Source organism: Acanthisitta chloris, unplaced genomic scaffold, assembly GCF_000695815.1.
Source record: "Acanthisitta chloris isolate BGI_N310 unplaced genomic scaffold, ASM69581v1 scaffold3545, whole genome shotgun sequence".
Lineage (NCBI taxonomy): Eukaryota > Metazoa > Chordata > Aves > Passeriformes > Acanthisittidae > Acanthisitta > Acanthisitta chloris.
Window position 1 is genome coordinate 51,159 of NW_008674126.1, and position 18,519 is coordinate 69,677.

The 18,519-nt window shown below is 38.2% G+C and overlaps 1 protein-coding gene across 1 annotated transcript in view; it reads left to right on the forward strand.

Annotated features, from left to right (window-relative positions):
• Positions 1–18,519, forward strand: part of OSBPL8 (oxysterol binding protein-like 8) — a 55,371-nt gene that overhangs the window by 20,518 nt on the left and 16,334 nt on the right. Inside the window, exons 4-8 of the mRNA XM_009075206.1 lie at positions 6,660–6,730; positions 11,190–11,270; positions 12,147–12,248; positions 13,448–13,651; positions 18,181–18,265. Of these exons, the coding sequence (XP_009073454.1) occupies positions 6,660–6,730; positions 11,190–11,270; positions 12,147–12,248; positions 13,448–13,651; positions 18,181–18,265 (543 nt within the window). The remainder of the gene's footprint in view (positions 1–6,659; positions 6,731–11,189; positions 11,271–12,146; positions 12,249–13,447; positions 13,652–18,180; positions 18,266–18,519) is intronic.

Below are 18,519 nucleotides of genomic sequence, written 5' to 3' on the forward strand. Positions count from 1 at the left end.
TTCCACCTCAGTATTTTAAGCTTGAATGAAAGTTATGTACTGAGATGCTGGTAGACATCAGAAAGAGTATTGCTTGTATGTATTTAGATAACAGCTCTTTGTAGTGGCAAAGAGCAAATGAGTAAGCCATTACGCCGCAGCAAATCTCGCTTTAAAATACATTGGTGTATTTGAGACTGACTGAAATGTTTGTTTGGGTTGCTTGGGCTTTTATGACTGAAGTTCTGTGATACAGTTTATAAATGCTTTCCTCTCTTGTACTTTCTGCTCCCCCCTGCAATGGATTTGCTTTAAAATAGTAAGGCACAGCAGAAGGTTTCATTTAGCTCTAGCTACTGGAGAATGCTTGTTATCGATGGTTTGACATAAAATGACAGGATAGAAAACGAGTGCTAAAAACATAGCCTTGCTAAACTCTGCAGTACAAGATTTTAAAGACTTAAGACTCCTGAAAGGTCTTGAATCTCCTTTTGCTCAGATTCTTGTTTCCTTAATATCAGTACTGAAATACTGAAATGAATTTATAGAGTTTTATTGTCCATAATGTGGACCTTTGATACAGATACCTGAATTTCAGCAGTTTATTTCAGGAAACTTCAGTGCTTGAAAATGTATTGCAAGGTCACCTCCTCCTGAAAGGAGACACTGTAGAAATTGTGCATTCCTACCAGAATTACTTTGTATGTGTCAATTGTCTAGTGCATGCACACATAGGGATTGTGTTGCGTAGTCCCATGGGGCCAGGATGCTGGAGCAGGGAGACGGGTGTGATAAAATAATTTTCACCTTCTGTTGCCTGCCTTCTGCAGCAAGGCTCACTGAATTTGCAAGCCCAGGCTCTGAAGACAAGGAGAAGAGTTGGGTGCAGAGCATAGAGGAGGTTACAAACTGGTGTTTCAGGGGCTCTCTGTCTGCATCACTGGCTGGAGCCAGCTTGCAGAATCATTGGAGCAGCATGTTCAGCCTCAGGCAGGTGGAAGAAGTTGTTTGAGACACCACATTTTATTAAACTCCATGTTTTACCCTATACCACTTAATTTCAGTCTGCTTCAGGAAATTATTAGCTTTCTACCAAGAATCTGAGTTTTATTCAAGCTGCTCAGGAAATAAACATCTCAAAGCTTGAAAGCGTGAGGTTGGCAACTAGACAGATCCTTCCTACCTTTAAAATAAGTGCATGTGGTCTGGTAATTACTGAAACAAAACAGATTTCATTTTGTATTTACTTCCTTCCTGTACAGAATTCTGCAATTAAAGCTTATTGCTGTCCATAAGTGGACAATGAATGACTTCTTGAAAGGCAGAACAAATGGGTAGCGATTTTTAAATGAAAAAGTTCAAGTGTAAATATATAATTAAAAAAGCTATCCTCTTTTCCAATCTTGCATATATCACTGAAGAATTTAAGCATTCTTAATATTCTGTAAACTGTACTCTTTCAGATTGGTTTCAGTGAAGGGCAGTTGTTGCCTGTCTAAAAGATACTCATGTATAGTTACAGTGATGATAGTCTTTTGTAAACACCATACAAAATAACCAAAGAAACCATGACTGTGAGGAAATACAAGAAAGGATTTGGCTTTCCTTTCTGATTACTCCGGTTTCAAAATCCATGGAGGAATCTGAATTAGTTAATAAGGGATTGTATTCTTAAAATGTTGTCAGCAAGCTCTTGAAAAATCAATCAGTTAAAAAGACTGTTGTTCCCTGTGTTCAATTCTTTTTAAAGATTTTTCTTTCTTTTTCTTGACATATTTATTATTTAGCAGCAGTATTGATAATTTCCACTAAGTATAGCTCATAGCTCTTCCAGAAGCATATAGTTTTTCAGTTCAATTATTCCAGTACATGCACACTAGTAATCGAATCAGACTGTTCCTTTCTTTTCATTTGAATGTCAGTAATATTCGTGCTTGACTTGCTATTTGTGATCTTTTCATGTATTGCATTGTTTTTTTACCAGTTCTTCTGTAATTTGGAAAAAGAGCTGCCAGTTGATAGTCATAATAATTTCTTGCATGGATAAAAGAAATCTGACATTAAAAAAGAACATGTTTTTTTTCCTGATGTATTTTTCTCAGGTATCCTAATTGTACATGGCATTTGTTGAATGGTGCAGAACCAGTATTTGAGATGTAGGAGTTATTATGTGGTTGGGTTTGGTTTTTCCCGTCCTCCAAAATTGATTTGAAGGGACAGATTGTGGATGCAACTTTAAAGAATAATACTTGTGTTATGCTTGAAAATGGATATCTATTAACTAGGCAGTTTTGTTTGAAAATGTACCCTACCCTAGACTTCATCCTAAATAGTCTTTAATCTTACAGTGTGTTTTGAAGGATTTATTTTTCTTTTGGTATTGATTACATAGAATCATAGAATCAACCAGGTTGGAAGAGACCTCAAAGATCATCGAGTCCAACCCTACCATCATTACTAGACCATGGCACTAAGTGCCACATCCAGTCTAATTTTGCAAACCTCCAGGGATGGTGAATCCATCACCTCCCTGGGCAGCACATTCCAATGCCTGATCACACTCTCTCTCGCTCTAAAAAAATCTCTTCCTAATGTCCAACCTAACCCTCCCCTGGCAGAGCTTGAGTCTGTGCCCTCTTGTCCTACTGCTAGTTGCCTGAGAGAAGAGCCCAACTCCCACCTGACTACAACCTCCTGTCAGGGAGTTGTAGAGGGTGATAAGGTCTTCCCTGAGCCTCCTCTTCTCCAGGCTAAACAACCCCAGCTCCCTCAGCCTCTCCTCATAGCACTTGTGCTTGAGTCCCTTCACCAGCCTCATTGCTCTTCTCTGGACCTGCTCCAGCACCTCAATATCCTTCCTGAACTGAGGGGCCCAGAACTGCATTGTTTGATTGTTTTGTTTTGTTTCATCAACATCTTGTGTGCAAGGGTTCTAGTTTCTCCAGTTGAGTGCAGTTGTCAGGTTCTTTGTATCTGTCTGAAAGCTCATAATGAGTTTTCATGTAGATTTCTGCCTGCAAGTTTTGGAAGGACTTGGTGAGCGCTCACAGTAGGAATGCACTAGTGTATAGTTTCTCTTGGCTTCTAAGGTCATACCATGAACTGCAGCTGACTGCACTGGCACTGGGATCAGCTTTCAGAGCCCATGGGGCCTGTACTGTTAAGATAAGGAAGGTCACACTGGGAGAAAGTCTGTTAAGACATGGTGTTGGCTTTGAACACACAATGTTCAGAACTGCTTTAGAGAGTGCAGTAGTGGAGCTCCTAACTCTGAAGATTGCTTTCAGGATTGTAGATAGGACGTGATACACAAATCCAAGGGATTTAATAGAGAGGAAGTTACAGAGAGGAGCTGCATCTTCAGCACCTGAATTTCTACATTGTGAAATGTGAGCTCAGTTTGTTTTGTTAGAGTTCCTGATTGAATTACAGGGTGAGAAAGGGCAAGTAAGCTGAAATACTAAGCCTAAAACAACTGCTGATAAACATTGAGAAACTGGAAACACTTTCTTTTTCTTAGACCCTGCCTGTAGCCTCTCGTACCCTGGCAGGCTGAGCTCCAGACACTGATTCAATGACTTTTTGTGGTGCGATTTTCAGTACTGTTGGGTTGAACAAAACCACAGAAAGAACAGTAACACAAAGCATTATTTAGAGGTACAGCTTTCTTGGCTTTGCTGCTGCCTTTGTCAGAAATTCATAGAGAAATTTATTCTTCATAATTGGTAGCAGGAAGACTGGAAACAATATTTCTTATTGTTGAGTCTGTGAATATAATTGTTCTATTGTTGTTTCCTTGACCAAGTGTTTCTGTGGCAAAATGTGTATCATTCCCAGCTCCAGCTCATATATAGCTTTTTGTGATTTTCTTTTCTTCAGTACAGATTTCCCTGCAGGTATTAGTATCAAACTTTTCTTGTTAGAAGAAGTAAGGCTGCTTTATGGTATTTAAGTGTCCCCATCTTAATAGAGGCTCCCTAGAAAATGCATCGTTACTGTGGATGAGGCTGTGTCTGAATTAGCACCTGAGTTATGATTTATTTTTTTAACATATATTTTAGCACATGAGGAGAAAAGTTGTCTGTATTATGAGTGAGCTTATCCTTTCTATATGGAGGGAGGTTACAAGTAGGAAGGTGTGGGATGTGAAGCTGTCTGGATGGGTTTCCTCACAGACAGTGTGTTCCAGCAGCTGCAGTACCCTGACTTGGCTTTACTATCAAACCCCTGAAACAATCCTTTTCTGTGCATGTTAGTAAGGAAGGGAACAGTGAGTGTGGTGACATGTTTGAGTCAGCAGGCACTCACACCTCTTGGGCTTGAGACACTGAGAGCAAGGAGTTGGAAGTCACGGGAATGCAACTGAAACTTTGGTCTTCACGTCCAGTTCTCTGGGCCAGAATAGTTATTTCTGTTTTCATTTCTGCTGGGTAATACTGTTGAAAAGCTTGTTCATGAAAATAAAAACATAATATCTCTTGGATAAGGATGTGTAAAGTCCTTAAAGCTGTTCTTTAGAAAGCAAGCTGTGAATTACAGCTTCTCTTCTGTACTAACTATCCTGACTTAGAACTTTCTCATTGATTCCCATCACCAAGTCTTCTGTATGTGCCATTAAATAAATAAGTAAAAATGGGAAAGCCTGCACTATATTTTCAGTGAAACCTGGTTCTTGTTGAGGGTTTTCTTGTGGATATTGGGGTGAGGTGAAAGCCTCTTTTCTATGGTTTGGGTGTGTGACTGCCTAAGGCTGGAATCGAATCTAGTAACTTCTCAGTGAACTAAGTCAGATCTGTCCTCTAAGGCTAGAAAGAATTTTTGTTTTGTTTTGTTTCGGCACCTGATAACTAGTGCTGTAGAAAATGTGCTTTTGTATTTGGTGTTACATAGGAAATGTGACTTCTGGTCTCTGGATCATGATGTACCTTTTTGGTGTTTTATGGATTCCCTAGTACTACAAATCTTCTGTGTGTCTAGGTGCTTTTTTCCTGTGGTTGCTGGTCTTCTGCATTGTAGGTTTTCATTAGCTGAACAAGCCTGTCACAATTGTGTTGAAAGAATTTGGAAAGGAAGGGTTTAATGAACTGTTCACAGGGGTCTGCTATAGAGACACGTAAAAACTTCTTTTAAAAGCACGTAAGGTTTCGTTTGGGTAAACATAAAGTGAAATATTGCATTGTATTATATCATTTTTCAAAATCTGGTCTTACCTTTTGCAGATATTCTTTGTTAATAAATATAAAGGAAAAAACTCAAAAGACTGATTACCAGACCAAAACCAAGTGGAATCTCAGATTTCTCATGTAACCTGAAGATCGACCTAATGCCTCTTTAACACTGTGAAACTTTCCAAGATGTGTAATTGTGATAAATTAATCAGTTCTGTCTTAGGGTTTCTAGGTATTATAAGCTGTGGGATTTTAAAATAAAACTAAAAATCCTACAACAAACAAACTACTCAACACTGCTACAGAGAGTTAATAAAAATTCTTTCAAAGCTCAGTTTCTCCTCCCATACACACATGCCCTTGAAGAATGTGAAATCAAGGAGTTTCTCTGATAAATCTTCTCACTTCAGAGATTTGAGTACCGATTTCTCTTTCGAAGCTGGAACCGTGTTCAAAGGGAAGCTCCAAAGAGCTTGTGGTGTCCGTGGGTGCAGTTTGCTGCTGATGCAGTGCCCTCTCGTGGGCAGCACCCCGAGCCGAGCCAGGCTTCTCAGCTCCTGTGCTGCCCTGAAATCCATGTGTGGTTATCTGTCCTCTTTCCGGAGGGTGTGCAAATGATGGCATGTTTACTTACTTGGGAAAACGCATTGTGCAATGGTATTCCTGTTTATAAAAGCTTTATGCTACCACCACCCTCTTCAAATGAAATGGATCACTGAGATGTTATGTCTTGTAGCCAGAGTAGATGAATTTTCTGCAAGAGGATTGTAGGTTCTCGGTCTATGTTCTGTGGCACATAGCAGCTGTATGGCGGCACTCAATGCAGTTGTTGACCCTCTTTTCCACTGTTGCATGTACACTAATTACACCCATTGTCTCACTTTGCTTTTTGGATGCTGGGAAAGTGGGGTTTGCACTGTGAGTCATAGAACATCAATGTGACAGTTTTGACAACTGTTTTAATATAAAGCCTTGTAGTTACGCTTATTCAGTGTCAAGTTGAAAGTATAAATTCAAGGCTAACATAAGGAACCTTCTCCATTTTCTTGCAAAAAAAAAACCAAAACAACAAACCCAAACAACCTGACTGGCTTAATCGGGTTTGCTTTCATGTAGGTGGTACTTAACAATAATTTTTAGCTACAGAAATGAACAAACCAAAAAATGCTTTATTTAGCGTTCTGCTCTTTGCCTGCATGTGTGCAGGTAGGGGAGAATGAGAAGGTAAAAGGACAAAAGCTTGCACATTATATTTACAATTCATCAGGGAATTGTATTGGGTGCAGCACTATCCAAATACGGTGGACTGTTCTTGCATCTTAATGGGTACTGAAGTAGTGTATATTGGTGTGTTTTCAAATGATATGTCAGACTGGTATGTATATTTTACTCGAAAATCCGATTTGCTTGCACTTTCTTTTGCAAAATACAATTTGCAAATTTATTTCAAAGGCTATCTCATAATTGTTAATGTCTTCAAATCATTTGCAACATTGCTGTCTTTTCTTTAAGGTTTTGATAAAGGGAAGGACGATGTGTCACAAAGTAGAGAGGATGCAGCATGTTCTATGTCAAAAAGCAAGGTAAGGAAAGCAACCTCTTAGTCTTCACAATGTCAGTGTGAAAAGGAGTTATGTATTTTTAATTAAAGGCAAATATATTTAACTTTTGTTGTAGATGGTCTTGAAGATTGCTTTTCAGATTCAGCAATAGATAAAGATTAAAGGGAATTTATTAATATAGTTCCCAGAATTACGTCAGGTCAAAATCTGTGGTTAAAAGTGGTGAAAATGAAATATGGAGTCTTCTTACTGTCATCTTGGAGTGGGATGTTGCCTTGCCAAAGACTGCAATGGATGAAGGTCAACCCTTGTCATGGAACAGAATCTAAAATCCTTTTAAACTGTAGGTGAAGATGCTGTTCACATGCTGTAGCAAATCTTATAAGAATGTTAAGGAAACTGTTAATTGGAAAAGGTTCAGTTTAATGGCTTAAACTGCCAGAGTAAAACATAGTTAAGTGTAGTCTGTTGTTCTGTCTGGTCAAGGGCTTCTATACCTCAGAACCATTTCATTTAGGCAATGAGTACAAAGCACAGTATGCTCCTTAGAATGTTAGACTAGATATAATTGCTGTGCATGTTTATGCTTTCTGATAGTCTTGATAATAGAAATGGAAAAGGCAGGAGCCAAGCAAATTTGTAATCACTGTGTAGTTGCAAGATGGAAAAGGCTCACTAAGATGTAGTGAAAACTGAAAATGTCCAAAGGGAAGCTGGGAGAGGGACACTGCAGTCACCAAAACTGTAGCATCTTGTGATGGCTAAACTTCAAAAAAGGAAGAAAGCATTAACTATATGACCAACCGAAAGGACTTCTTTTGTAGTGGTGCCAGGCCTTTTCTCTCCAGAGCTGTGTTTTGTTCTGATTATTTACATGACTACTTTGCATGGCATTCTTACTCTGTTCTTTTTCTCAAATAGTAGGCACATGATGAGAGATTTGTGTAAAAAGTCATTGTAGAAGCATAGAGAAAAATCTACTGTAGTTATCTTTTCCTTTCCCTAATCCTCTTAAATTTGTAGGTTACATTTATAGAACCTGTCAGTTTCAGGACATCATATAAGCTGCTCTGATGCAACTGACTTTATTTGTTGGCCCATTGTTCACACACTCTTAAAGTACGTGAGCACTTTGGTCAGCAAAAGTGCCCGTCATGTCAATGCAGTGAATTTTTATTTAGTGATTTTTATATATTTAGAATGTGGAGTTTCAGGAAAAAGAGTATTTTCCAATTGGGTGTCTCATAAAGTAGGCTTCTTTATCTCTGCAAGACATTGAAGATTAAAAAGACGAGGGAAAGACTACATATTGTGGAGGGTGAGGTTGTATATCATTTGGTCCCAGAATGGAGTAGCAAAGTTGAGTTGTTTTTCTTAATTAGGCATCATTACAGGGTAGAGTTTAAAGGCTTTAATTTACCCAGCTGTGTGGTTTTCTATTTTCTGCTAGGATGTCCAGTGTTTTATTACAGAGGCAAATGTGGTAACAGTCACCTAAACAGATTGTTGGGGCACAGCAGGCATGGGCTGCTGTTGGACAGTGAGGCCCTGACGTTGAGCAGAGCTAGCTCCCAGGGGACGCGGGGGAGATGCTTGCTTTTTGCTGCTTTCACACACAGCTCTGCCCATCGTGGTCTGCTGCGAGGAGAGCACTGCGTCGGTAGAGGTGGTCCTGGGCACAGGCACCCCCTGGAGACAAGGGGTTGCACTCGAGGTCTTGACATGTTTTTCTGTGATATTCCGTGTGTCAGTGCCTTAGAAAAACATTAAGAGACATTGAAGGAAAGTGAAGAGACTTAATAGTTTTTCACTGCTTATATGGTGTCATCAGAATTGTGCTGGAGTGAGCAGGTTCCTTTCTGCAGCTGATGCTGCAGGTTTATGGTGTGTAGCTAAGCATTTCAAGCTGTTGGTGTCTTACACGTGACTTGGAATCACAAAACTTTCCGTCTTTTAGCTTTACTGCATCCTAGAGCCTCACTTGTCCAAGACATTGAGGAAGTATATTGTACCATCCATCTTGCTTTCGATCAGAGTATTTATCTTGGTCCAGAAACTTCTAAATAATTTTTGACTTGGAAATCAAGTTAATATGGTCTCTTTTGACTGGACTTATTTTAGACTTTCTTAATCATTTATCTTTGACTATCCAATTTGTTTTTTATCTTCCTTATATTTATTTTTCTTGGTTCTGGTCTTTCCAGGATCTTAAGTCTTTGTGTTCTTTGCTGTTACTTTTGTTTGTGTGTTTCTGCTATCAAAGATGAGACCAGTATTCCTGCCTCTGCTAATACATTTTTTATGTCTGTTTTTGCAATTACTGCGTGTGGAGCTTGATTATACTAGTGGAGGTGAAGTAGCAGCCCTTCTTTCTAAGTGAGAATAGAGAAGCAGTGATGAGACTTCCCCAGAATCTGGTACTGAATGTACCTCTCTGGGAGCTGAAGCACGTTCTCTTAATGTTTTCTTCTAAATTTTTTATCCCATCTGCTTCATGTAGATGTGACACTGAGAAAGTTATTAGCTTAACACTACAGATTACTGATCAGTCTCATAAACCATTGGACAGGTAAGTGTAGACCATTACTCGGTGTCATATTAGTGAGCTTTAAAATGGAGACAATGAAAACATGAATTTTTGTAGCCTGTGTACTTACTGGTTTGGGGCTTTTATATGTATGACTTTTAGATTGCTTTAGCCTTCTGCTAGTGAGCAACTAGAATATTTATGAATGTTTTGCTTAAGTTGCTCCATTATAGCTTGCATAATGAGTTCATTATCTCTTCTTATGTGACAGTGATAAGCATTTTTCCCTCTTCTGTTATTACATTTAAGGTACTGTATTTCCTTTAAATTCTAGAGAGAGGAATTTAATTTCAAGTTGTATGCTTATCTTAAAGCTAAATCTTGAGTATGAAGAACATATCTTAAATACAAAATTAAAATGTTTCCTTCATTTTTCCAAGATGTACATGGAAGTTAAAGAACATTTACTTATAATTCTAATAAATTTAGGCTACTTTTTGTCAGCTATTGTACATATCTTTTTGACAGTAACTTTTGAAGTAGACCCCTGTAAAGTCTTCGCTCTGAATTAAAGGTGTCGAAGTTAAATTGCTTTGTTCTGCTTGTAAATCTTTAATTTATATTTCTTTGGGTTGAGTAGCATGCAAGTTAAGGAGTGCTCAAGTGCACTATTTTTATTATTGCAGTAAGTTTTCTCAATGCTCACTTATTTTTTGACTATCATTTTATAGTATTCCAAAATACAAATTTGGTGAATAGGCTTTGCCCTGTAGTCCAAGATTTGAAATGATGAGTCAGAAACGTTGAACAGCTCAAAGAGAAGTTTTCATAAACTGTTTGTAAATTGAATACACAGATCAGAATGTTACATTGATTTTATTTTTTTTAGATTTTTTTCTGATAAGGCAGAAACTTTGGGTCCATCAGGCTTATGTTTCAGTGCATAAGGAAATACAATTCCTTGCAATTTATCTGAAGTTTGTATATAGTGGATACCTCACTAACTCAGTGTTCTCTGGCCTCCAATGGGAATGACATTGACATGAGAACTCTCTGACGAATTGCATTTTTTTTTTTTTTTTTTTTTTGATTGGGGATTTTTTAAGAGTGCTCTATCGCAAGGTGAATATTTGGTGGCTTGAGTTCCCTTTCAACTAGTAGGCAACAAAAGTAAACTTTGAACTTTAGAAGACCTGGGGAGAGGAAGGGGGAGAAATCACGTGGTGCTGAGGCAGCATATTGTCCTGCATGACAAAGGACTTGGGTGTCATGAGCAAACCTGAGTGTCTATCACCACTGTGAGCTTCTTGAACATGACTTGCAAAGTAACCAGAGTGTGGGATTAGGGAGCAAGGAGCAGAACGAGTGCCACTAGTTACAGTTCTCCTCTGATGATTTATAGAGCACTGAATCCTAGATTGAAGAGGCTGTATTTTCCTTCATGAGTCACAGGGTAAGTGCCTCTATAGCAATCCATCTGGAAGAGCTGTCAAGTTATGAGATGAAGACATTTGGATTCGCATATCATGGGAATGACTCCCGTGTTTAAACACCAAGATTTTCCTAAAACCTTCTCTCTCTGCTAAAATAATGCCTAACTATTCAAGACTGCTCTGTTAAATAACAAGCTAAATGAGCTAAATATTTGCTGTATATAGTTCAGCTGCTTCTGGAGAAATCTCAGATGACTTTCCCATAAAACCCATATGAAAAGATACTCCATAAATAGGTGGTGAACAGCTTGTGTTACAAGTTGTGATTTGTTGGTTTGAGATTTTTTGTGGTTTTGGGTAGTGGGTTTTTTAAGTGGGGCAAACAGTAGAGAAGTAAGTGGAAATGGGAACTTTACAAACATAACTGCACTTGAAACACTTTCTAAAGTTTACCAGCAGCAGTAATATATTCTTGTATCTATCACTGTCATTTATGCATTATGCCTTTTGTGAATTTCAGTCTGAATCCAAGCTTTTCAATGGCTCTGAGAAGGACATCTCTTTATCTTCAAGCAAGCTTACAAAAAAAGAATCTCTCAAGGTGAATTAATTTCCTAGTGACCCCTCATGGACTTTAAATGCATTCAGAGTTTTACCTTATTCTCTAACAATAAGACAAAAATGCCAAGTAGTGATGAAACCTATGGAATATTTTAAGTATTGTGAGAAGTGCTGTTGAGTCTCTTCAAATTTATTATACTGTTAATTGAATATGGGCTTCTATGATGCAGTCTTTAAGATGGCACAAGATTGTAGGATAACTGAGAAGATTATAGGGTAATTCATGTTGGCAGGGACCTTAGGGTATCTACAGGCAATGAAATGACAAATATAATTACTAAAATTACAATTTGAATGCAATACCTGTAGTTTTTCTGCAACCTTCTTCTCCCTGTGTTGTAATCAGACCACTCTACTGTTTGGCTGATACCATGTCAAGAGAAATATAAAATTATTTGACTCTAAAAGAGGGAGATACATTGCTACAATTTTCTGCTGGGGAGGGAACGTAATTGGTGGGTAAAGACTACTGATCAGATAATATACCTGTAAATCTGAATCTACCCTAACTTTGGTTTTGTACTTTACACCAGGAAAGGAAAGGGGGGAGGAGGTTCATTTGGTTGGTTTTTCTCTCCTGTGTTTCTAACAGGAGTTTCAAAGTCCTCAGTTCTATAAGCAAATTGCAGAAGAATCTGAAATTGGCTATGTCATAGCGGCTCTTGAAATAGATCATGAAATAGTTGTTCACACCTTGAGGTCAAATGCTGTGTTTTAAAGCTACTTCTCTGTATCTGTATTGCAAATTGAATTTAGCAGGTTTTTTTCTCAGCTTGTATTGTTCGGTGCCTTTTTGTGCTGATAACTGGCTTATGGCTGTGGCATTGTAAATATATTTTTTTATTATTATTTACAGGTTCAAAAGAAAAATTACAGAGAAGAAAAGAAGAGAGCCACAAAAGAATTGCTTAGCACTATCACAGACCCATCAGTTATTGTTATGGCTGACTGGCTGAAGGTCAGAATCCAAGTGTGAAACCCGAGTTGAAGATGTAGCAGCTGCTTGCTGCTTTCTGACCAGAATAGAAAAAGCTCAATCTTTTACTTGCTGTTAATGTTTTTCTACAGGCACAGCAGCCCCTGAGGTGTCTGTTCTCAAATCCTAAGGGAATAATAGAGGAACCTAGCTCCCACTTAGTGCAGTCACCCTAGTCATATGCATCTTCTGTGTAATGCCATTAACTTTGCCTTTGCTCTTCTTATTTTGTCCTTTTCATTTCGCACTTTGAAGTGAAGTTCTGTTACGTCCATAACATTAGTGAAAATGATTCAGTCAGATGTTTGAATACAGGTTTCTTTGTGTATTTCTTGTAATTTTCCTTTCCTGTCTTAAGAACTAACTGTCCTCCAATACTGGTACAAAAGGTGAAGAATTAATTTCTCAAGACAGCAGTCAGTAGTGCAGTTCATATCTTTGTACATATTCCTTACATTTGTAAATATATCCCTTGGATACGAATAGTACAGTATTGCTGTACTAATAGTGCAAGAAAAAAGATCCTTAACCCGTTTTATTGTTTGTTCTGAACAATAGCTTGTCAGGAAACTGTTTCTCCAGTTTTTGCAAAAATGTCTGTAAACAGGCTAAAACATTGCTCAGAGGCCAAGTTGTCATTCAGTCCTGCAGACACAGAAGTGATTAAAATCCAGAGCTGACAGAACTGATGCAAACATTCTAATCAAATGTGGAGATTCAGAGATTTGAAAGGTTCTATTATTTCACATATAGGTTGAAGCTAACTGGTCTTATAAAAGGTTTTATCTAAGAAATTCAAATATATCTGAGTTAGTTTTTTAATAGCGTGTTTATCATATCAGACATCTGCCCTGTTTTCTGAGGAGCTCTGTTTTCAAAGATTGTGCTGTTTTCATGCTAGTGATAAAATATGGTTCAGATAGGAAAATTCCTTAAGGTTTCAGATGAATTGTCATACTTCCCTTATCTGAATGTGTGTCTACTCATTTATAGAATAAGTATGCATCAAGAGAATAAAAGAGCAATCATTGGAATTGCACCTTTGTATGGTCTTTGATAAACCTTGGTAAACTTTTGATGCAACGGATAAATTTCTCTTTGAAATAAAAGCTAATGAATAATTTTAATTTTGTTAAGGGGGATGTTTTAGTATTGACTTCACCTAACTGTTTATCTTGTAGATTCGTGGTACCTTGAAAAGCTGGACCAAACTGTGGTGTGTACTGAAGCCAGGAGTGTTGCTTATTTACAAAACTCCCAAAAATGGCCAGTGGGTAGGAACAGTGCTCCTGAATGCCTGTGAACTCATCGAGAGGCCATCTAAAAAAGATGGCTTTTGTTTCAAACTTTTTCATCCTTTGGAGCAGTCCATATGGGCTATAAAGGTTAGTCGTGGCATGCATGGTTCTTAAGGGGTGACTAGCATTAACCAGCTCTGAGTAAAGACAACCGTAATGAAAAGCTGAACTGCTTTTCCTGTTACAACTTTAATGGTTTGTTTATTCTGAATATAAGCCTTCCATTTAGTCCTGTTCAGCAGAAAATGTATTTGATTTATGCCGTGCTGTATAAAGAGCTTCAGAAGTGTGGTATGCCAGAAGTGAGGTTAATGCCATCACTGGCAATGATATAAATGGAAGGGGTGTTTAACCTAGCATTTTACATCAGTCCAATCTGAGAAATTAAGGTGGGATTTGCCACAATGAAAGAGTTGTTATATGCATTTCTTGGTGTCCAGCCTTACATTCATGTAATAAAATGTCACCTAGTTCAATTTACTTGTAAGAGTAGAAATACAAATTACTTCCTTATGCAATAGTAGTTTATATTGCAGCTTGTTAGTCACATCTGTTCCTTTTTGGCTACAATTTTGTGAAGATAAATGTTTTCATTCAGTTGTGATGTCTGTTTGCCTTGACATACATGGCATAATATTGTGGGCAGCTCTGATCTATAAGTGTTGAAAAGCACAGTGTGTTCTGCACAATGAAGGTTTATTTCAGTTTCTTGTAAGAATCTTTAATGCTTGCTATTACTCATTGTTTATAATCTGATAAACTATTGTAGTCCTTGTTTTGTGTTTACATTTGGAGAGGGGGTGTGGAAGCACAGCACAAGTGAATATATTTACCTCCTGAAATGACATCTTGCTTTAGATGAAATTACTGTACAATATTAGGACCCTTGTCATAATTAATTATGCCCTCTGCAACATTCATTTTACAATCTCACAATTAATAGCGATCTTATCTTCTAAATCTTAAATTGATATACATGTACTCTCATTTCTGTAGAATATGCTGCATTGATTTTGTTGTCCTTTTTCTTAGACAGGGAAGTCAGTCAGTATAATTCCAGATGCTTGTTGTTATTCTAAATTGTTACCATTATCAGTGTTGCCTAAATTTACCAAACTTAGATCAAATCACTTGTAGTTGCTTTTGAATAATTCTAATTTATTATTGCATAGGAGGACTTTTCACTAATTAGTGGTGATCTCACATTTGCAGAACACAAACTTCATATCCTTTTCCAAAGCTATAGGGTTTGGTGTTAATGTGCTTTATTTATGACATGTATACATACATTGCAAAGTGGCAGCCTGTCTGCAGAAGGTCACAAATCAGTCTTATATTTCTTTATTGCTTGGCAATGAGAAATGGATTTGTTTGTTTTTTTAACTAGATATTTAGAATTTAGAGGACATGCCCTACCAGATTTTTACTTTTTTAAGGTAGGTCAAATTTTGAACCTGAACAAGTTGACATTGTCCATTCTAAATGTGCTGAGAGCTGGAGTGGCGTTTGTTCATTTTGGTATGGCTATTTGCAGTTGAGAATTACTGGACTTAATTAGATAAAGGCCTTGAAGTTTGAAACCACCTTCTGCCTTGTTTACCTAGTCAATCATAATATCCTAGTTACAGATTTATTATCATGAGGCAAACTTGAATAAGTGTAACAGCAATTGACTGATCTACAGAGTAGATTGAACTAGCCTGAAGTCTAAGGCAAAATGAGCCTTGTTTGGTTTGCAGTAAGTGCAGGAAGATGGCATTGCAAGTAACAATGCACCAGAGGTATAAGTACTGCAGGAGATTTTCTCACTTGAACACACTTCCCCTGGTGTGTTGCTCTGGCAGACCACAAATTCTCTTCTGCAGTAGTTTGTGGCCAGTCACTTCACATGCTGCCTTAAGCCTGTTGCTGTGGTCTTTGATGTTCCTCCTGCACTCTGAGGTAGCTGATGCACTGTACCTTGTTTTGTCTTCCTCATGTGCCCAGTCCTGATGCCATTTCAGTTTTCTAAAAGTTATAACTGGAAAAGTTAATGCAAATAATTTTTTCTGAGTAAACTGGGTAACTGCTTATTTGTTTTTATGCTGTCTCTAAAGGAATGTTCATGGCATTTGAGTTTTATTGGCATGAATATTCTGTAGGAAGTAAACATCAAATATTTTAATTTAGTGGAATTTTTTACTTGACCATTACCTTGGAGTAGGTACCTCTGTCAGGAACAGAGACAGTCCAGATAAAATCACCTAGCAAATGGAAACTAATGTGTCTCTTGTACAGAACACTAACATACTGAAAATTGATTATGAAACCACAATGGCTGATATCAAAGAGAAGTATCCACTGTCTTTGGAACTGTAAACAGTTAGAGGAAATCAAGATTCCTGAGCAGTTATTTAAAATAAATCAACCTACTTTAATGTTCACTAAAAACTACTCATTTGGTTTTAATCAATGTTAAATGTTATGTTAAAGCACTTAGGGGAGTATAACTTTCTTGTGTAAAAAAAGGCAAAAACCAGACATTGAAACCACACTTCATCTCTAAATTAGAGCTTTTTGGTACCGAGTGAGTAGTGTACCCGAAAGTGCCCACAATATAAACCTAAGTATAAAGCTAAAGGGCAGATGTCATGAGCAGAAGTCTGTCCTTACTCTGTGTCCTGTGACCCAAGAGTTTCAAGGACTTAGCTGAGGCCTTTGCACAGTGCCAGTGCACCCGTGGTGCTGTGGTCCCCTCTGTGCAGCACCCAGCACCTCTCCCACCCCTACCTGGCACAGCACTGTGCCATGGGTACATGGCTGCTCCCCTCCTCAGGTGTAAGTGAGCCTCTTCCTTGCCTTCCCACCCTCAGGTCAAGGAGTGGTCATGCATGGCATTGTCCCTCCTGGTTCTTGGTACCTGCTAACTCCTAATCCCAGTGTTGCCACTTCACCACAGACTTTCTGTAGGCACACTTTTCTGCTCACTCAGAGGGAGACAGAGGCTTGGAATCTTGTTTCTAGCCCCAAGTTGCTGTTACTGTAAACTGACTATTCAGGAGTTTCTGAACATCATTTACACCAGCACTAGCTTGTCTGTATTGGTATTTAAGTGCCACCAAGACTACTTGTTTACCTGCTTCTCGCCCTCAGAAATGTTCTGGCTGTTTCATTTGCTTGCTTCTAAAACAATCTGCCTTTTTTTGCTTTTGCTCAAAACTTCTGCTGGCTTTCCAATTCCCTCTTCTAAGTCTTGTACTGGCTTTTCATTAGGCTTCTCTGGGAGAAATCAGTGAAGACCAAAATGTGTTAATGTATCAGTTAGGCAGGCTTAACCCAGCTTTCAACAGTAGCTTCAAGTATGTTTATTACAGCCCTCTTTGCCTATAAGTTTTCTTAAAGTTAACCATTGGGAAACTTTTTTTGGAAGGGTCTTTAAAGTGGTTATTTGTTATCTTATTCCAAAATGAAGCTTGACAGAAATGGAAAGGTCTTTTGGACTATTTTTTAATGTGGAATGTGAAGAACTTCATAGTGAAGTGTGTGTGTTTTGGCTGAACTTAGTCTTGGTGTCTGCTGATGCTCTTTATAGAGAGACTTAAGCATCTACAGGTCCATTATGAACCTGAGCATCATCTTGGTTTTTTTCTCATTAAAATGACAAGCCTACAGTTAGGCACCTAAATATTTTGTGGAATTGACTACTGTGTAGGTAGAGATGTTGAAGGGGAAGGAGGGAGGGCAAAAGAATTAGTGGGTCTCAGTAGCAATACATAGTATTTGTGTGGGAGGAGTTATTTCCCTTTTATTAATGATTGACTTATCTGACTTCTGAAGACAGGCAAAAATTGTGCAGTTCTGAAGCATAGGATGCTGCTGAGACACCAAACACATTGTCATATAAAATAAGCATGAAGTAAGTCACTGAATAAGACCTCCCATTTTCTGCAAGTGTTTGGCTTGCACTGGTGTCTCTGTGCTATGACCCCTAGCATCCTCATATGAACTGAGAGGAATCTTTTCTCTCATCAAGAACCAATGAGACTGGATGGGGACAAGACAGTTGCTGTACAAACGTGGGGTCTTCTACTAGGCAGTGTTTGTGGTAAATCAACTCACTTAAACCAGCCCACAGACATGTCTTTTGCTTGTTTTTAAGTCTTACCTCTTCAGCTGAAATATTGAGTGGAAGAGGAATCACTTGTCCCTTGTGCTCCCTCTACACCCATGTGCAGGAGTCCTTGTACAGTGAGGGTGCCTCCCCTATAGTATTCCTTTTGATACTTTCGTTGTCTTGCTGTAAGTAGCATCAGCAGAGCATTTCTAAGTTACTATGCCAAGTCTGATTTACACACACACACACAAAAAGAAAAACAACCCAAAACCCACCAAAAACCTTTTGAATCCCAAAGACCATTCTTTTTAAAGTGGGCTTGAATTGGGACCTATACTTAGAATGAAGCATTTGAAGAAATCCAGTAAAAGAGGGCTGTCCATCTTTCCATTCATGTCTTCATTAGATGTTGCTGAGTGACAGTAAATAGCTCTACAGTGTGTCAGCTTGTATTACATTGAATGATAAACTGTAAAACTGAATTAAAATATTTGATGCTGTTGCTTATTTTTTGTATTTCAAGGGTCCCAAAGGTGAAGCAGTTGGTTCTATAACTCAGCCATTGCCCAGCAGTTACTTGATCATCCGAGCAGCTTCAGAATCAGATGGTAAATAGATACTTCAGTATATTTCAGTAATGACAACAGTTAGTTATTAGAAAGAGATGGTGTCAGTTGTCTTATCATGCGTGTTACAGCACTTTGATTGCAATTTAATTGTTGTTAAGGTTCTCCCTTAATTTAGTGCATTCAGTTGTGTTGGTACTAGTAGTTTTTTGTGGTTATTAAAGGAAAATAATGACCTGAAGGAAATGTCATCGAACTCATTGCAGTTGCCTTGTGTTGACTAGGTAGAGGAGGGG